The sequence below is a fragment of the Engystomops pustulosus genome, chromosome 1, assembly GCF_040894005.1.
Source record: "Engystomops pustulosus chromosome 1, aEngPut4.maternal, whole genome shotgun sequence".
In the NCBI taxonomy this organism is placed as follows: Eukaryota; Metazoa; Chordata; class Amphibia; order Anura; family Leptodactylidae; genus Engystomops; species Engystomops pustulosus.
Genome location: NC_092411.1, coordinates 260,631,194 through 260,651,288, shown reverse-complemented (window position 1 = coordinate 260,651,288; position 20,095 = coordinate 260,631,194). Strand labels below are relative to the sequence as shown.

Sequence of the window (20,095 nt, the reverse complement as noted above, 5' to 3'; positions counted from 1 at the left end):
GGATGGCGGGCCCCTTCCGGGTTTTGCCCTTTTCTAACTTGCGGATTTCCCCTTTAGGGGTGGTCCCCAAAAAGGAGCCGGGCAAATTCCGTTTGATTCATCATCTGTCTTATCCCATCGGCACGTCTGTTAATGATGGCATACATAAGGATTTAGTGTTGGTCTCTTATGTTTCCTTCGACCGGGCCGTTGAGTTAGTGCGTGCCGCGGGCCCAGGTGCCCTCCTGGCAAAGTCAGATATCGAGTCCGTATTCAGATTGTTACCAGTTCATGAAGATTGTTTCCATCTTTTGGGTTGCCAACTGGATGAGTATTTCTATTACGACATGTGTTTGCCTATGGGCTGCTCCATTTCATGCTATTACTTTGAAGTGTTTAGCACGTTTTTGGAGTGGTCCCTATGCTCCTTCACTTCCTCCAGACTGGTTACTCATTATTTGGACGATTTTTTGTTTGTTGGTCCTTGTGATTCTTCTCACTGCTCTTTCCTCCTGACTTCTTTCCAGGATTTGGCGCAGCGCTTTGGGGTGCCTCTGTCAGCTGAAAAAACGGTTGGCCCATGTACAGTGTTATCCTTTCTAGGCATTGAAATCGATTCATTAGCTATGGTATTTCGGCTGCCTGAGGATAAATTGCTAAAATTGCGTTTAGCGCTTGCGGCTTGTTTAGGAGCATCGAAAGTGACGCTGCGTGAGGTGCAGTCCTTACTGGGTCTCTTGGTTTTTGCATGCCGGATTATGCCAATGGGTCGGGTCTTCTCACGCCGCCTTTCCTTGGCTACTGCCGGGATCAGGTCCCCAACCCACAGAGTCAGGATTACACGTAACATAAAAGATGACCTGAGGGTATGGGATCTGTTTTTGTCCTCTTATAATGGGAGGACTTGTTGGCGGGAACCTGCCGTTGCTAGCCCTGATTTGCAGCTGTTCTCTGATGCGTCTGGAAGCCTGGGTTTTGGTGTGCTGTTTGGCTCTGCCTGGTGTGCTGAGCCCTGGCCCGAGTGCTGGTGAGAGAGGGGTTGGTGCGGGAATTTGGCGCTTTTAGAGTTATTCCCAATAGTAGCAGCAGTGGAACTGTGGGGTTCGGCCATGTCCAACAAATCCATAATCTTCTGGACTGATAACATGAGCGTGGTGCACGTAGTTAACTGCCTTTCCTCTTCTTCCCCTCCGGTTCTCTGTTTGTTGTGCAGGCTTGTGTTGAGGTGTTTGCAGAATAATATTTCTTTCAGAGCTCGGCATGTTCCGGGAGTGGATAATTCCATTGCTGACGCATTGTCTCGTTTCAATTGGCAGGTCTTTCGGAGTCTATGTCCATGCCCAGGGTCCCTATGGTCAACCCTGGAAGCCAGCTTCTCCCGCTGCTGAGATCATCAGTCGCACCATCTACATGGAATGCTCATGGTAAAGCTTGGGGCGAGTGGTGTGCTGCAGCGGGTGGGAGGAGTTGGAATTCAGTTGCGGGGCCGAGGCTTGAAATTACCCTGAAGTTTTTGGAAGGTTTGAGGGCTCAAGGGGTATCTGGTGTGGGGGCACAACGGCGGTTGGCAGGCGTTTCCTTTTTCTTTAAGCTTTATGGGTGGTCTGATGTAACGCAGTGTTTTTTCATCCGGCAGGTGTTGAAGGGTTGGAAAAAGGGCTCCGTGCGGCGGGAGGCACGCCGTCCTGTCTCGTTTTCAATTCTATTGCGCCTTTTGCCTTGCTTACATGCAGTGTGTAAGGATTCCTTTGAGGTTCTTTTGTTTCGGGCCGCTTTTGTTTTTGCTTTCTTTGGGGCATTGAGAGTGTCGGAGTTGGTTTCACCTAGCGCAGCGCGTCCTGGGGGTCTCCTTTTTGAGGATGTGTAAATCTCGGCAGGAGGATTGAGGTTTCGGATTCGGCGTTCTAAGACGGATGTGTTTGGTAAGGGCTGTTGGGTAGCGCTGCGTCAGGTAGGGGGTCCTGCTTGCCCGGTGGCTGCTGCAACGGAATTTATGGAGGTTAGGGTTGGGGGTACTCAGTTTTTCTCACATGCTGATAGTTCAGTTTCCAATTTACGTCAGTATTTAAAAGGGTGCTTGAGGAAGTAGGCCTTCCATCGGGTGAGTTCGGTACTCACTCTTTTCGTATTGGCGCTGCGACCACTGCCAGTGAGTTAGGCCTGTCAGATGCTGACGTGCAGAGGATAGGGCGCTGGCGTTCTGATTGCTTTGCAGGTTATATTCGCCCCGATCTGGTTATTAATTAATTGTTTTTCATTATAGATTCACGTCCGAACGTTTGGATCCTGGGGCATTCTCATGTCTATTGGGCCGAGCAAAGAGCCATGATACGACCTGGTGGCAGATCAATGGGCTTTTACAATGCAGATGTCCGCTGGCGGGGAATTCGAGGCCTGCGATGGCTGCAGGCCCTACCGGAACTCGTGGACATCAGCCGCTCCGCCGAAGCCCCTTCCATTTTGGTTTTGCATTTGGGGGGAAACGATTTATGTTTTGTGCATTTAGGAGAACTGATAGCCCTTATTCAGTCCGATTTAGAGCGTTTCTCCTCATTCTTCTCTCGATTCATATTGGTATGGTCTGAAATTCTCCCTCGTGCAGTATGGGAGGGCGCCAGGGATGTGGCCGCCATCGAGCGAGGGAGGCGACTTCTGAACACCAGAGTGTCACGTTTTGTTACCGAAAGAGGCGGCGTTGTGGTCAGGCATGGAGAGTTGGAGGGGGATAATAGGGGCCTGCTGCTACCTGATGGGGTCCATTTGTCCGATATAGGTTTCGATATTTTCCTATCGGATTTGCAGGATGGTATTGATAGGGCTTTACAGTTGTTGTTGGGGGGTCGGAGTGACATGTAAGGGATACATGTCATCCCCCGTGGCGGTTTTTATATCGGGTATGTGACCTACATGCCCTCTAGAAGGCGGGCTCACGGGTGCCCGGGTTTATTTGTTATATGTTACAATGCTACTCTACGAGTAGGAGTTACTTATTATAAGTTTAATAAAGCTGTGGCCGACTCTCTAGTCGTCATACCACAAAGTTTAAGGTTAAAACGTGTCTGTGGTCTTTTTTTGGCTGAGTCAAAAGGGGACATTAGGGTGGGCCTATCTGGGTTTTGGGGAAAGGATATGCAGGCAGTCCTCTGTACTTGGCCACATTTGTCCTTCTTTACCTCTTTTACCAAGGCGATTCTCCAACTATTTCTTAGTTTGGCTGGACAGCCAAGGAAGAGTTGTGGTGGTCTTAAACTACTTCCATTTAAGGATTATGGAGGTTACTGTGCTCTTAGGAACCTTGAGTGCTGCTGAAATTCTTTTGTAACCTTGGCCATATCTGTGACTTGCCACAATTCTGTCCCTGAGCTCCTTGGGCAGTTCCTTAGATGTCATGATTCTCATGTGCTCTGACATGCACTGTGAGCTGTGAGGTCTTATATAGACAGGTATGTGCCTTCCCTAATCAAGTCCAATTAATTAAACACAGCTGGACTCCAATGATGGAGTAGAATCATCTCAAGGAGAATCAGAAGGAAATGGGTATGGATACTTATGACCATTTGACATGTTTTTTTGAATAAATTAGCAAAAATATGTACATTTCTGTTTATCAGATGGGGGGCAGAGTGTACATTAATGAGCAAAAAAGAACTTTTTTGATCTTACCAATTGGCTGCAATAAAACAAAGAGTGAAAACATTAAAAATAGACCTGAATACTTTCTATACCCACTGTATTTATAACAAGGGCTTATTTTTAGGAGGGTTAGGAGGGAAGAACACCCGACTTATAGACGACCCCTAGTTAAAGACAGACCTCTCTGCCAGATGTGATCTCTGGTGGAGCACTCTGGATGCTTTACTATAGTCACTGGCAGCAATGATCAGCTGTAAGGTGTCTGTAATGAAGCTTTATTGATAATCCTTGGTCCCATTACAGCAAAAAATTTAGAAACTACAATTGTCAATGGGGCAAAAAAAATTTTTGTCTGGATCTACAATCAAAATATACAGTTTTGACTTACATAAAAATTTAACTTAAGAACAAACCTATGTAACCTATCTTGTATGTAACAAGGGGACTGCCTGTATATGTATGAATGAACCAGGTTTTCATATACTGGGCAATTTGGGACACTAAACCACTTACAGCTCCTTATGGACATGTGATTTAGTGTCCCGTGTCTGCAAAAAAAAGTCAAGATGTCCAGGGCTTCTACCATCAAAATGAAGCATGATAAACCAGGGACACTTACTAGTCCTCTTATAATTTCTTATCCATGGCCTCCTTCCATCTAAAATCAACTTTATGCTATTAAGCCAGAAGGGCTCTGGGGGGCATTACCAGAGCCCCTCCATGCTGCAGCTTCATAGGCTGTTTTTTGGGTGGAAAATTCTGCACTAATAAGTCAGAGAAGAGAGAAGTCATCCTACACCTGATGGAGAAGAATAGTCACCGATGAGGAATCTGCTAGGACAAAGACCAGGAAGACCCAGGCCAGAACAGAGGTAGAAGGAGCAGCTGAGACTAATTTAACCACTTTTCCCTGTACAGAGCGGTAGGAAGGCTATTTTTTTTTACCTAACAAATTGTACTTCCTAGTGATGCAATTTCATATTCCATGCTGGTTTCTGAGAAGCTGGGAAAAAAATGTTGATGGATTGGAACTTTTGGGGTGCGGCAATATCTAACATGTTTATGATTTTAATTGGTTATTTTTATATCAGTTCTAGGGAAAGAGGTGTGATTTTTAGTTTTTTTGTAAGTTTTATTTATTAATTTTAGTTTTACTTTTTAAAAAAAATTATAGTAAATTTGGCCCCACCCCCACTTGGTGAAGGAGGGTGCGGAGTCGCAATTCCTGGAGGTGCACTAGGAATTGTGTTTTTTTCATGCCATGTTCACCTTGTGGGTTATACCATAAAGCAAACTTATCACATCACATCAAAGTGGGTCATAATAACCATGAGATTTAAAATATGTTTTTATTCTCCGACATATCTAGAAAATTGCCTGCAATTCCTTAAATTCCTAAATTAAACAGAAATATCCTTCATATATTTAAATTCAGATGACAATGTAGACGTGTTCAACAAGGGTTGATCCAAGAAAACATCTAAGGCCCAGTTCACACCTGCATTGGGACCTCTGTTTCTATCTTCTGCCACTAAAACAATAATAATGGAAATCTAACAGATCTGTTCATTAATTTCAACTGAATTTTAATGGCCTCAGTTAGTGTTCACCACTCAGTTTTCACCACTTCTGTTAGGCTTCTGTTATCTGCGACAGATGAAATAGCAGTGCAGCTTCCACTCAATTTTTTGCCCAAATAATGGAAGCCTAATACACAGTAGTCGTTATACCTTCAGTCTTTATCAGATCTGGGTACAGAAGCTGAAACTTATGAAACCCTTTTATAGCCCAGCCCATTCTCATATAATTTTGTAAGCCTACATAATATTATGAAAGGTCGGGTGTTGAGGCTATTTGGCTACATGGTGTCATGCTCCATAGATGAATAGATAGTCTGAACACTGCTTTATTCCATTCCGGTCTGTTTTAATAGAATGCCACTACACCCGTCTGTCTCCTGTTGTTTTTGCTCTGGGTTGCAAACAGTTGTGTAAGCTTAGATTAACAGACCTTCCGCCACTTCTTCCCTGTTAGTCTGCTTTTTCTGGATGTTAGGGAACTGGTCCAATCACTTTCTGGACCAGGACTCTGGACTTTTCATATAAGGTTTGTCTGCCATTTCACAAGTGCTTGCTATAAGTCTTATTTAAAGCTTTCTGCCATTTATTTATTCTGTATCTTGAATTCCTTGCCCTTTGCCTGTTTTCTGACCCTCCGCCTATCGATTCTGTACTGCATTCTCCCCTTGGCTCTGACCTGTATCTGTTGACTACTCTTTGTGTTCGTATCTCCTGTCTTTGTCTTCTTGTTTGAACTATGATACAGGATGGGAATGTCAACCAGTTATTACCTACCGCTTAGGGTATGATGGCCAATTAGGAAGGGACAGCTTGGAAGCGGGTCTAGCCTTAGGTCTCAATGTCCTTCCAGTCCATCCAAGCTGCTTGCTCAGTGCATTACATAAGCTGTGTTTTTGTGAAAATGAAGCCCTTGCAGGATTTTTCAGCCTTTTTGAAAAAATATAATTATTTTTGAAAAATAAACCATAGTTAGGAGTGGCCACAATTCAACTAGCTATATCTTCTTAACTGTGGCACATAGAAACACAGTGTTGGTGTCATTTTACAGAGGCAAATCTCCCCTTCAAAAGTCTATTGAAAACATTGGACATTTTAACAAATCCATCATTATTGTGTTATTCACAGAAGATAACAGTGGTCCAAGCACAGGTGTGAACTGGGTCTATCATAGTAAATGCTAGTTTAGATCACGTTAGGCCAAGGAAATACTGCGACTTTGGGTTTTAATTTGGACCATAGCTGTATCACAATAGTTAAAAACAATTAGAAGCATAATAAAATGTTGTAGTGTAGCCCTGGCCTAAGAACAAATTCAGAGGACAGGTTATTTTGCTGTAGTCCAAGGGACTCTAAACTGATGTGGCCTATTTTCCGATTCAAGAAAAGCTTCCATAATAGGACATGTTATGTAAGTTTTTTCCCAATGGTCCCATAGGTATTGTGAAGTCCGAATTCAGATTAAAAATGCACCACAGACGTTGACCTTGATCATCTGAAAAGAGGAAGAACAGCGCTATATGTCTTCACTTTATGGCCATCGCTATACATTGTGTGTCATCTGGCCAGGCCTACGTTTCTAGTCTCTGAATGGGGCCGTGCAAAACTATTTCCAACAGAGGCTTCTGTTTGTTCCGGTCTTTGAGTAGCACTGGGATTGTTTTCAAGGGTTGTTGAACCACTGACAATGTGAACTCTTCTGGACCGCAAAATATTATCTGAAAAAAAAAAGATCATGGAATTATGTTTTTTATTTTAGAAAACTAATTCTGTGCATGTGAAAAGAGCTATGGTTATCGCATTTTGATGCTACTAGCACTCTGGGGAAGTGGATCCCTTTTAAAAACAATGGGGCTGTGCATGTTGGGGCTGTGCATGTTGGGGCTGTGCATGTTGGATAGATCCCCCAGGGCTGTGAATGCCTGATAGATCAGCAGAGACTGTGCATGCCGGATAGATTTGCGGGTGGCTGTGCATGCCGGATAGATCAGCAGGGGCTGTGCATGCCAGATAGATCAGAAGGGGCTGTGCATGCCAGATAGATCAGCAGGGGCTGTGTATGCCGGATAGATCAGCAAGTGCTGTGCATGCCATATAGATGCGCCAATGCTGTGCATGCCGGATAGATCAGCAGGAGCTGTGAATGCCGGATAGATCAGCAGGGGCTGTGAATGCCGGATAGATCAGCAGGGGCTGTGAATGCCGGATAGATCAGCAGGGGCTGTGCATGCCGGATAGATCAGCAGGGGCTGTGCATGCCGGATAGATCAGCAGGGGCTGTGCATGCCGGATAGATCAGCCAGGGCTGTGCATGCCGGATAGATCAGCAGGTCCTGTGCATGTTGGATAGATCAGCAGAGGCTGTGTATGCCGGATCAGCAGGGGCTGTGTATGCCATATAGATCAGCAGGGGCTGTCCATGCCGAATAGATCAGCATGTCCTGTGTATGCCGGATAGATCAGCAAGGGCTGTGCATGCCATATAGATGCGCCAATGCTGTGCATGCCGGATAGATCAGCAGGGGCTGTGTATGCCGGATAGATCAGCAGGGGCTGTGTATGCCGGATAGATCAGCAGGGGCTGTGCATGCCGGATAGATCAGCAGGGGCTGTGCATGCTGGATAGATCAGCAGGGGCTGTGCATGCTGGATAGATCAGCAGGGGCTGTGCATGCCGGATAGATCAGCAGGGCTGTGCATGCCAGTTAGATGCGCCAATGCTGTGCATGCCGGATAGATTAGCAGGTCCTGTGCATGTTGGATAGATCAGCAGGGGCTGTCCATGCCGGATAGATCAGCAGGGGCTGTCCATGCCGGATAGATCAGCAGGTCCTGTGTATGCCGGATAGATCAGCAAGGGCTGTGCATGCCATATAGATGCGCCAATGCTGTGCATGCCGGAAAGATCAGCAGGGGCTGTGTATGCCGGATAGATCAGCAGGGGCTGTGTATGCCGGATAGATCAGCAGGGGCTGTGTATGCCGGATAGATCAGCAGGGGCTGTGTATGCCGGATAGATCAGCAGGGGCTGTGCATGCTGGATAGATCAGCAGGGGCTGTGCATGCCGGATAGATCAGCAGGGGCTGTGCATGCCGGATAGATCAGCAGGGGCTGTGCATGCCGGATAGATCAGCCGGGGCTGTGCATGCCAGATAGATGCGCCAATGCTGTGCATGCCGGATAGATCAGCAGGTCCTGTGCATGTTGGATAGATCAGCAGGGGCTGTGTATGCCAGATAGATCAGCAGGTCCTGTGCATGTTGGATAGATCAGCAGGTCCTGTGCATGCCGGATAGATCATCAGGGGCTGTGTATGCCGGATAGATCAGCAGGGGCTGTGTATGCCGGATAGATCAGCAGGGGCTGTGCATGCCGGATAGATCAGCCGGGGCTGTGCATGCCAGATAGATGCGCCAATGCTGTGCATGCCGGATAGATTAGCAGGTCCTGTGCATGTTGGATAGATCAGTTGGGGCTGTGTATGCCGGATAAATCAGCAGGGGCTGTGTATGCCGTATAGATCAGCAGGGGCTGTCCATGCCGGATAGATCAGCAGGTCCTGAGTATGCCGGATTGATCAGCAGGTCCTGTGCATGTTGGATAGATCAGCAGGGGCTGTGTATGCCGGATAGATCAGCAGGTCCTGTGCATGCCGGATAGATCAGCAGGTCCTGTGCATGCCGGATAGATCAGCAGGGGCTGTATATGCCAGATAGATCAGCAGGGGCTGTATGTGCCAGATAGATCAGCAGGGGCTGTGCATTCTAGATAGATTCGCCAATGCTGTGCATGCCGGATAGATCAGCAGGTCCTGTGCATGCCGGATAGATCAGCAGGTCCTGTGCATGCCGGATAGATCAGCAGGTCTTGTGCATGCCGGATAGATCAGCAGGTCCTGTGCATGCCGGATAGATTAGCAGGTCCTGTGCATGCCGGATAGATCAGCAGGGGCTGTGTATGCCAGATAGATCAGCAGGGGCTGTGTATGCCGGATAGATCAGCAGGGGCTGTGTATGCCGGATAGATCAGCAGGGGCTGTGCATGCCGGATAGATCAGCCGGGGCTGTGCATGCCAGATAGATGCGCCAATGCTGTGCATGCCGGATAGATTAGCAGGTCCTGTGCATGTTGGATAGATCAGCTGGGGCTGTGTATGCCGGATAGATCAGCAGGGGCTGTGTATGCCGTATAGATCAGCAGGGGTTGTCCATGCCGGATAGATCAGCAGGTCCTGAGTATGCCGGATAGATCAGCAGGTCCTGTGCATGTTGGATAGATCAGCAGGGGCTGTATATGCCAGATAGATCAGCAGGGGCTGTATGTGCCAGATAGATCAGCAGGGGCTGTGCATTCTAGGTAGATTCGCCAATGCTGTGCATGCCGGATAGATCAGCAGGTCCTGTGCATGCCGGATAGATCAGCAGGTCCTGTGCATGCCGGATAGATCAGCAGGTCCTGTGCATGCCGGATAGATCAGCAGGTCCTGTGCATGCCGGATAGATCAGCAGGTCCTGTGCATGCCGGATAGATCAGCAGGTCCTGTGCATGCCGGATAGATCAGCAGGGGCTGTGTATGCCGGATAGATCAGCAGATCCTGTGCATGCCGGATAGATCAGCAGGGGCTGTGTATGCCGGATAGATCAGCAGGGGCTGTGTATGCCGGATAGATCAGCAGGTCCTGTGCATGCCGGATAGATCAGCAGGGGCTGTGTATGCCGGATAGATCAGCAGGGGCTGTGTATGCCGGATAGATCAGCAGGGGCTGTGCATGCCGGATAGATCAGCCGGGGCTGTGCATGCCAGATAGATGCGCCAATGCTGTGCATGCCGGATAGATTAGCAGGTCCTGTGCATGTTGGATAGATCAGCTGGGGCTGTGTATGCTGGATAGATCAGCAGGGGCTGTGTATGCCGTATAGATCAGCAGGGGCTGTGCATGCCGGATAGATCAGCAGGGGCTGTGCATGCCGGATAGATCAGCAGGTCCTGTGCATGCTGTGAGCAGCCACATTCTCAAGGTAGGTGGGGACAGTATTTATGTGGCCCTGCATATCTGACTGCTTATAGCCATTATGACAGGTCAACCATGTGCCTTATATACCCCTCCCATGGCACTACTGGGGATTGTAATGCACTTGGCTATATCGAGCAATGCTATAAGGAATGAATGGGGCAGCAGTGTGCATGTCATGTCTTCATTGCTCAGACCCTGATCACCATGGTATCCCCTTTTCTTGGAATTTAGAATAAAAATAAATCTTGTATTAACCCATTAGGATTATATTTAAAAATGATTAAAATATAGAATTCTTCTGTATATTTAGGTGCTATAGAGCTGACCTTAAAATATCATGAGAAACCTGACATGGCAGTGACCTCCTGCTTTATCCTCATTATCTCCACTATGTTCATGTTGTCATTGTGATCATTACATTACATACTATAGGATTGGAGTCTGCTAGTTGTCTGCAGTGATTAAGAAGTTAATAGTCCAAAGACTACAATCCTGACAGAAGACAAATGAGACCAATACAAATATTTACTTTTACAAATCTATCTACACTATGTAAAACGGTAGCTATCTGGAAAAACAGAACCTAAGGGGATATCCACAAGATAAATAAGTGAATAATGGGGGTTTCTCCATTAGGACCCCTTAGTGATCACATGAAGAGGAAGTTGGAAATGGAGCTGCCTAATCTTGAAAACTATGAAGGGGACGTTTACTTGTGGTCAACAGAGATTAAGGTGTAAATAGCACAAAGACTAAAATTCTGAGACCATTACAAATATTTACTTCTGCAAATCTGCACTTAGTGATTTCTAGGTAAAAAAGGTGGCTTTCCAGGAAAACAGGAAAGACTGAATTCTACTTTTACAGGGTAGGTAATGTTTTGTTGCAAAGGGTCTGTCCAGTCAGGGGCAGAGTAAGGCTACATTCACACACATGTATGGGGGACCTTTATACGGCCGACGTATGTACGGCCAATATACGTCCCCCATACACTTCTATGGGCTCACAGCATGGTACTGGAGCGGTACGGTGCAGCACACGTGCGGCACCGTACCGCTCCGTAGCCCGGGAAAAGATAGGACATGTCCTATCTTTTCCTGTATTACGGCGCCGTTGCCCATACTTTCCTATGGAGAGGGGCGGGGGCGAGCGGCGCTCACCTCCTCCTCCTCTCCCCGCGCTGCCGTGGGCCCTGGGCTGTATGACTATTATAGCCCCTACAAGTCTGGAATCACTTTCTACATATGGTCCTAAAATCAAGCTTTTTTGAGAATGAAAGATGTATCATGTCTGCCTTCTTTTAATCTGTGTTTTTAGGACCTTTTGGAAGGATCTTCAAAGGTCCTGAAATGGCTCTTGTGTGCATGCATATTGAGAGAAGGGAGAGATCTACAAGGATTCATGGGTTAAGGTCTTTTTCAATATAAAATTCGCTAGGTGGTTTGGGTGGCTATGGGCCCCCTAGACGGCTTGGGCCCTGGGATAATAATAATAATCCCTTCCTTTAGAACTTGCCAAATCAGTCCATGTCCCCAATGGGGGCTCACAATGTAATCAAATACCGCCCAAACCGCATGTTTTATAGTCCACTGCTGCTTGGACTCCAATGATTGTCAGAACGAGGGTTCACTGAATCACCTGTTTGACCTGAGTGTACATCATGATCACCGCTCCATTAAAGGAAACCTACCACTTGTAGTGGCAGGTTTCTGATGGAAATACCGGGCACCAGCTCAGGGTGAGCTGGTGCCGGAGCTTATTTTCGTTTGTGTTTTAAACCGCGGTATCGCGTAACTTTTTAAACTTTATAGCCGGCGCAGGGAGGTACGCGCTCGGCTCTCCTTCACTTCCTATGTAGCCGTGCGCACGGTAAGTGCCAAGCGGGTACCTGCCTGCGCCGGCTATAAAGTTTAAAAAGTGTTTTAAACCGCGATATTGCGGTTTAAAAAACTAACGAAAATAAGCTCCGGCACCAGCTCACCCTGAGCTGGTGCCCGGTGTTTCCATCAGAAACCTGCCACTACAAGTGGTAGGTTTCCTTTAAGCCTTATGGGACTGTCTAACAAGGGCTGTAATAGGCTATTAGTCCTATAGAGGTGATCATACATGCAGATTACCAGTCTATTTGCAAGGAGGAACTCAACGATCTCCCAATTTCATGATCTTTTGTCTAATGCGTTATGTCAGCCCAAACAGTTGATCAGTGCGGGAGCTGGTTGTCTGCTACTAACCATCATGAGTATCAATATCGAGTACAGGACAATGCTTCTAATTTTGCTGTGACCTATATGAAAAAATCTAAAGATGCAACAACCTATTGTAATGCATTTCTTAATTTTTGCAATGAATGAAGCCAGCCGGTCTAAGTGTAAGGTATTTGACCTAGATGTAAGGGATTTGGGTAGGTAGGGGCTCACCTTTAAGAGTATATACACACTGTAATACAAAAGTCACCAGGATGACAGACACCAGTATATGAACCTAAAAAAGAAGCAAAACAAACACAAGTAAAGATTGCCCAATAACTTTAGACAAATCCAAATTATTATCGTAAACGGTTGTTCCAAGTATTACCAAGGAAGAATTCAGAATGAAATGCCAAGCGTCAGTCAGCTGCAGGTAAAGTAACACCAATGTGCAGGGACTAATGCTCTCATCACTGCTATGATTCTGACACCTGCCAGAAAAAGAACAGAAAATATTATTTTCATATCGGAATAGAGTTATAAGCAATAACCTAACTAGAGATAAGAAAGTTTCTTATTTATGATGATAAAAGTGTCTGTACACACTGGACTCATGTCCCCCCAACCACTGTAGTAGCCAACTAATAACTTTATGAAGACCTCCATTACCAGAAGATGAAAAGTTTACTTATTTTACACGCTAAAAAGTTCAAGGTGAGAAATGTAAATTATATATATATATATATCAGACATTTATCTTGATACTAAGTGGAAGTCATTGGCTTTTTTGAATCTTAAAAGGGTTAGTTATCCCCCCCCATTAACAAGATAGGGGATAACAATCTTATCTGGAGTCAGACGACTTGGACCTCCACTTATTTCAAGTTCTTACTAATTGACGGAGTAGCAGGTAGTACATGTGTTGTACATTTAGTGGAGTGTTGGGAATTGCTTAGCTCAGCGCTCGGGTATCTCCAGCACTCACATTAATGGGGAACATTTATCAAGTGCACAAGTCCTGGTGTAAAAACCCTGGAACTGCAATTTCTTGCAAAGTGCCAGGTATTGTGATTATTTTTTCCCTCTACACCACCCACTCGCCCACTTTGCTTGAAGAGGAGTGGGGCCAGCGGCTGCTACGGCCTGTGACCAGGACCTGGCAGAGAATTGTAGTCCAGCACAGCGGATACATAGGGACACCGGAGCCTCCTGACATATCCGGCATATCTGAGGGAGAAGGCTTTCATGAAGCAGTAAGATAAATGTTTTCCATTGTCTATACAGGGTATCCCCTACTTAAGGACACCCAACTTACAGATGACCCCTAGTTACAGACGGACCCCTCTACCCCTGTGAACGCTGGTGAAGCTCTCTGGATGTTACTATAGTCCCAGACTGCAATGATCAGCTGTAAGGTGTCTGTAATGAAGCTTTATTGACAATCCTTGTTCTAATTACAGCAAAAAATTTTCAAACTACAATTGTCACAGGGGCAAAAAAAAATTTTTGTCTGGATCTACATTTATGAAACGTAATTATGTACATAACCTGGGGACTGCCTGTACAAGTGACGGAGACAGTCAGCATTGTGCTTGGGAAACATGGAGTATGGGACTATTTTATGCTGCACTGTGGTATTTGTGTGCTGGTGTCACTATAATTATGGAGTAAAGGGAAGAAAATTTTAAAGGTAGCAGCACAAACGCACCTTTCATACAGCTCCATGACCAGGGAATAGTTACTAGGATACAAAGACGTCTCGATTTTCAGGAGCTCCAACAAGTACTCAGGTATCAAAGTTCCTTCTTGAACCAGTTGGGCCAAACTGAAAAACCCCTAAAAACAATGTAAACATTTTAGTCAACAAGGAGAGATTTACATTCACAATATATAAGATGGATTGGAGACGTATTTGATTACCTGGGGTTCCCCCTGCAGCGCTGCCCGTGTATAAAACTTCATGGAAAGGTCCAGGTCTCTGTGCTGATTTTTGCCGCCATAATAGTACATATCACCCATCTTCAATAAAGCTATATGTGATATATGTTATTACCAATGTATCTTATAATATTTCATCTCATTTATAGGTAATAGAATGACTTGTAGAATAGCATGGAAGTGACTAATGATTGATACATAGCTCCATCTCCTGGCCAACTGATGATACTGCACTTAAAATTTAATTCTTTAACCTTGTACTCCTGTGGAATGGTTAGAATTTTTGGAAATGTTTTCTATTTACTTGCATATAATGTTAGCTTACCTAAAATGATGTTTTGAATTGTCAATAAATTTATAAACTTTATTTTTAAAATAATAATAATAAATAATATATTTACATAGATTACTGTTAATTGTAAAAAAATATTATTAAATTATGATTAAATCTAAAAGCTTATACTGTTGTTCCAGCAAGAATTGTAACATTTAGGTTAAATGCAGTATTTATCTATAACTCTTCAAGTAAAAGATATAGCACTGAACAGGAATATAGACACGTACCGTAATTAGAAGGATTGTGCTGGTTTATAGACAGGTTATAATATCTCCAAATACAAGCTTCCCCTAAAGGTGTTGTGGACAATGCCTAAAAAATGTAAATAAATTTAAAAACCTTTTATTACCATAAGTACATTCAGAATATGTTAGATGCACAAGAAATAGAATGAAATAGGAAAAAATGTATTAACTTAAAATAGACATTTTCTGAACAAATTACCATCCAACTGAAGAGACCCAAGTACAGTCATGGCCATAAGTTTTGAAAATGACACAAATAATATATTTTCACATGATCTGTTGCCCTCTGGTTTGTCAGATGTTTTTATCACATACAGAAATAGTAGAAGTGCAATCATATTATGAGTAACAAAAGCTTTTATTGTCAGTGAGAAGGAGTTACTGCAGCGAGTCAGTATTTGCAGTGTTGTCCCTTCTTCTGCAGGACCTCTGCAATTCTCCCTGGCAGCTCTCAATCACCTTCTGGACCAAATCCTGACTGATAGCCATCCATTCTTGTACAATCAATGCTTACATTTTGTCACAATTTGCTGGTTTTTGTTTGTCCACCCATTTCTTCATGATTGACCACAAGTTCTCAATGGGATTAAGATCTGGGGATTTTCCAGGCCATGGACCCAAAATCTCTATGTTTTGTTCCCAGAGCCATTTAGTTATCACCTTTGCTTTATGGCAAGGTGCTCCATCATGCTGGAAAAGGCATTGCTGATCACCAAACTGCTCTTGGACGGTTAGGAGAAGTTGCTCTTGGACGACATTCTGGTCCCATTCTTTATTCATGGATGTGTTTTTAGGCAAGACTGTGAGAGAGCCGATTCCCTTGGCTGAGAAGCCGCCCCACACATGAATGGCTGCAGGATGCTTTACAGTTGGCATGAGATAAGACTGGTGGTATCGCTCACCTGGTCTTCTCCCAACAAGCGGTTTTCCAGATGTTCCAAACAATCGGAAAGGGGATCCATCAGCAGTCCACACACTGTACCTTTTGCAGAATATCAGTCTGTCCCTGATGTTTTTTCTGGAGAGAAGTGGCTTCTTTGCTGCCCTCCTTGACACCAGGCCTTGCTCCAAGAGTCTCTGCCTCACAGTGCGTGCAGATGCCTCACACCTGCCTGCTGCCATTCCTGAGCAAGCTCTGCACTGCTGGTAGCCTGATCCTAAAGCTGAAACACTTTTAAGAGATGGTCCTGGCACTTGCTGATCCTTTTTTTGCGCCCTGGAGCCTTTTGGCACCAATGGAACCTCTCTCCTTGAATTCCTTGATGATGCGATAGATTGGTGACTGAGGTGCCATCTTTCTAGCTGCGATACTCTTCCCTGTTAGGCCAGCTTTGTGCAGTGCAATGATGTCTGCACGTGTTTCTTTAGAGATAACCATGGTTAACAGAAGAGAAACAATGATGCCAAGCACCAGCCTCCTTTTAAAGTGTCCAGTGGTGTGATTCTTACTTAATCATGACAGATTGATCTCCAGCCCTGTCCTCATCAGCACCCGCACCTGTGTTACTGGAGCAATCACTGAAACAATGTTAGCTGCTCCTTTTAAGGCAGGCCTGCAATGAAGTTGAAATGTGTTTTGGGGGAAAAAGTTCATTTTCTTGGCAAATATTGACTTTGCAATTAATTGCTTTTAAGCTGATCACTCTTTATAACCTTCTGGAGTATATGCAAATTGCCATTATAAAACCTGATGCAGTAGCCTTTGTAAAAATTAACATTTGTATCATTCCCAAGACTTATGGCCACGACTGTAGTCTCGAAAGTTTGCAATTGTCATCACCCTCTTAGACAATAAAAGGTATCAACAATTGAGGACTCTCAACTTTCATTGAAACATACTGGCTAATAATGTACATAAGGGAACAGTCCCATCAGATCCTTATTGTACAGCTATACCTCGGATTATGGGGTCTGTTATAAGACAATGGGGGGGATTTATAAACACACTTGCGCCACAATGATGGTGGTTTTGCGCCAAAATGCCTTGCGCCACAGTTATCAAGGCTTTTAGCCATTTGTGCGCCCAAAATTCTGGTGCACAGTTTAGACCAAATAAAAGTAGGTCTAAAGTAGGAACCAACAGTGTTATCCTGCACCAGAATTCATCATCACAGTGATGAATCTGGCACAGGATAAGGCAAGTGTTTTTCAGCTAGTAACTGGCGAAACCTGAGACACAGTGGGGCACATTTACTAAGGGTCCTTCGGACACATTTTCGTCAGGTTTCCTGAATTTTTCCTTTTTGCGCCGAATTGCCCCGGTTATTGGCGCCCCCTATCGGATTGTGGCGATCGCCGTTGGACAAATCTACAGATTCAGACAAACCGCAGAAATTAAAAATAAAATTGTGTCGCAAGATCAGCACTCACATGCATTGGGAAGAAGAAGGTGAACTCCAGGGACCTCAGCAGGGGAAACGACAGGATATTGGGCGCACGATCTTAGTGAATTGTAGCAGCTCCCAATCCTCATAGGACATTCCGGATCGACGGCATCAACGGGACGGGTAAGTAAATGTGCCCCATTGTTAAATCCCCCCCCCCCCCAATGTCTAAGTATTAGAAGGCACGGCATTGGAAGGACGTAGTGCACATGCCCGAGTGCGGTGACCTCATTGGGAGGGAGGAGACAGCACGTCTGGTAAGTGCTGTGGGGGTGTAATGCCAAAGCCGGGAGGGGCTTTGGTAACACCCCCTAATTTACAGAAATATAAAAATGAATTTTTATAACGAATGAGCCAGTTAATATAGCTAATAAAGGTATGTTGGCAGTATAGATTTTATCCTCTATAAACACTGGTGGTGCCTTGTACAGGTTAAATTAAGCGGTACATTTCCTTTAATGTAAGAAGATAAAATATACACACTGAATGCTCTTCACAAAGATATGCCACATTTGTCTGTGACATCTCCACTCCGGCTTCTGCTGTCAGGATGAAGTTCAGAAAAGCATCATCTCTGCAAAAAAAAAAAAAAAATCATTGTTAATTGAGAAATAAACAAAATCATCCTGTTCATGTCAACTTCAAACTATCTTCCATACCTCAAAAATTACTTTTATTTCAATCCCTGAAAATTTAGAATTTAGGAGTCCAGTGGGTGGTCCTACTCCGTGATTACCGGCCTTTACTGTGTAAGTGTTCACTTCTAATGCGGGTCACAGACATTAGACTAGCTTAATGTACCTGGCGGTCAATTATCTAATGTACAGTATATGAAATATTTGGATAATTCGGCTTTTCCTGAGAATATGAAAAACTCAATAGGGGACATTAATCATAGTTTTTTTAGACTGTTTCTTGCTTTTTTTGCGCAATAATCTGGCACAGTTCATTAATTTGGCGCTTTTTGCGACATTTTCTGGTGCACGCCAAAGTCAGACACTTAGTGGTTCTGAGTCCCTGCGCCTTATCTGACATAGTGAGAGGCTGTTATACAGATGTTTGCAGGGCATCTATCACAAATTTGTGCCTAAAAAAAGGAAAAAAGGTGCAAAAATGCACCTACTCTGAGCAGCTGCACTTCAAAAATAATTCACTTTTCATAACTAAAAACAAAGGTTTTTGTTTGCCAAATGAAGAATCACCTCTGTGCAACATGGAAAATACTTCGGAGCAGTTTTAAAATGTAAAATCTTTTTTAAAAAATTGCAAAAAAGAAGTAAGAAAATATATACCTACATAATACATAATAATGTTTAATGTATGCCCATTGCTCCCTGCTCTATAACATGCTGTTTAATTGATCGGACATTAGGCATGAAATGACTGACTACCTTTGAAGGGGTGATATAACAACTTATTTTCCAAAAGACAGCACCAATGTCACCTAGGGCCTATAACTTCAACTCAATCTAAATTAACCCGCTTTTTAAATGACTGCCCTTAATGTAGGAATTGGCTTTTGCTTTGACTAAATCAGAGAAATGCTCATAAATCTGACTTACAGTGCCCCATCCAGGTACGAGTTTACAGCTTTCCGTATAACAAGTCCAATGTTTCCATTCTGCTCCGCAACAAACTTTGCGACCCTGGATAGAAATATAAATCACTATTTAAGGAAATCTACCACCAAAATCCATCATGATAAACCAATGACACTCATAGATCCAGGGACCATGGCTGTAATAATCTTCTTATATTGTTATCCATGGCCTCCTTTGTTGTAAAATCAACTTTTGAAAGTATGTAATGCACCTGAAGGGCTCCTGGGGGTGTTACCAGAGCCCCTCTATGCAATAGCTTCACAGGTCGTTTGACCTCCCCCTTTATACCTCAGCACTTCTCTCCTCCCTCTGCTTCAATTGGCCTCAATGCAAAAGAGGAAGTTTCAGCACACAGTGGGAGAGGGAAAGTGTTCCTTGAACACTGTAACAACCTGTGAAGCTACGGCACAGAGGGGCTCTGGTAACAAAACCAGAGCCCTATCGGCTCATTAGCATATTTTTAGAAGGAAGGAGGCCATGGATAACAAATATAAAAAGATTACCAAAGTCACGCTTCCTGGAGTAAGTGTCACTGATTTATCATGACGGACAATTCCTTTAAATTTTCTATTATTTATTATATCTTCTATAGATAATGTAATTAGTACTGAAGTAAAAAGCTGAGGCTCTGTTTACCATCTACAAGGAAAAGATTTTCTCATTGGTTGCAAATAATTTTATATAACGTTAATAACAGTGTAAAAGTCATTACCTTAGGGCTGGTTATACTTACAGGACCGCAGTAGTTGGATCTCTCTGGACACCTTCCAATATTCCAGTGATTAAATACTGTGCCACATTGACAGAGGCTTCAATATGGCCGCCTTGGGAAGCTTTTGACATGAATTCATAAGCTTGTGTCTGAAATGCAAAAAAAAAAAAACATTTAAAAAAAAATCATTATGAACCAAACATACCTTGAGAGTGCTGTAGCTACAGAAACATATCTTGTGCAGAAACATATCTTGTTTAAGCCCTGCACTGATTGGTTTTGCTGAAAAAACAATTACAAAATTATGATAATGAGGCTCTGCCGCTACTGTGGCTGCCCAGTGCTCTCCTCCTACCCTAATTATGCACTGCTTCAGCCTTGCCTTGCCCACCATAAGCCGAGAATATGTCATCACTGTGTTGTCCCTGACAGGCAGAAGTAATCAATCCCCCAGCTGCTTTGTATGAGTCATCCAGCTCAGGTTGAT

General features: G+C 44.2%; 1 protein-coding gene across 2 annotated transcripts in view; it reads right to left on the bottom strand.

Moving 5' to 3' along the window:
* Window positions 1–4,942: 4,942 nt before the first annotated feature.
* Window positions 4,943–20,095, bottom strand: part of SEL1L3 (SEL1L family member 3) — a 50,563-nt gene continuing 35,410 nt past the window's right edge. The window contains exons 16-25 of one of the 2 annotated variants that reach the window (XR_011849895.1): window positions 19,630–19,757; window positions 18,858–18,941; window positions 17,779–17,869; window positions 14,894–14,978; window positions 14,312–14,421; window positions 14,100–14,227; window positions 12,780–12,882; window positions 12,623–12,686; window positions 5,293–6,907; window positions 4,943–5,224 (exon numbers count right to left, since the gene is read on the bottom strand). Coding sequence is in view for 1 of the 2 variants with exons in the window: in XM_072125986.1 (XP_071982087.1) it covers window positions 6,747–6,907; window positions 12,623–12,686; window positions 12,780–12,882; window positions 14,100–14,227; window positions 14,312–14,421; window positions 14,894–14,978; window positions 17,779–17,869; window positions 18,858–18,941; window positions 19,630–19,757 (954 nt within the window). In the remaining variant the exon portion in view is untranslated. Of the gene's footprint in view, window positions 6,908–12,622; window positions 12,687–12,779; window positions 12,883–14,099; window positions 14,228–14,311; window positions 14,422–14,893; window positions 14,979–17,778; window positions 17,870–18,857; window positions 18,942–19,629; window positions 19,758–20,095 lie in introns of both variants that reach the window. The other variant, XM_072125986.1, reaches the window with a different exon arrangement.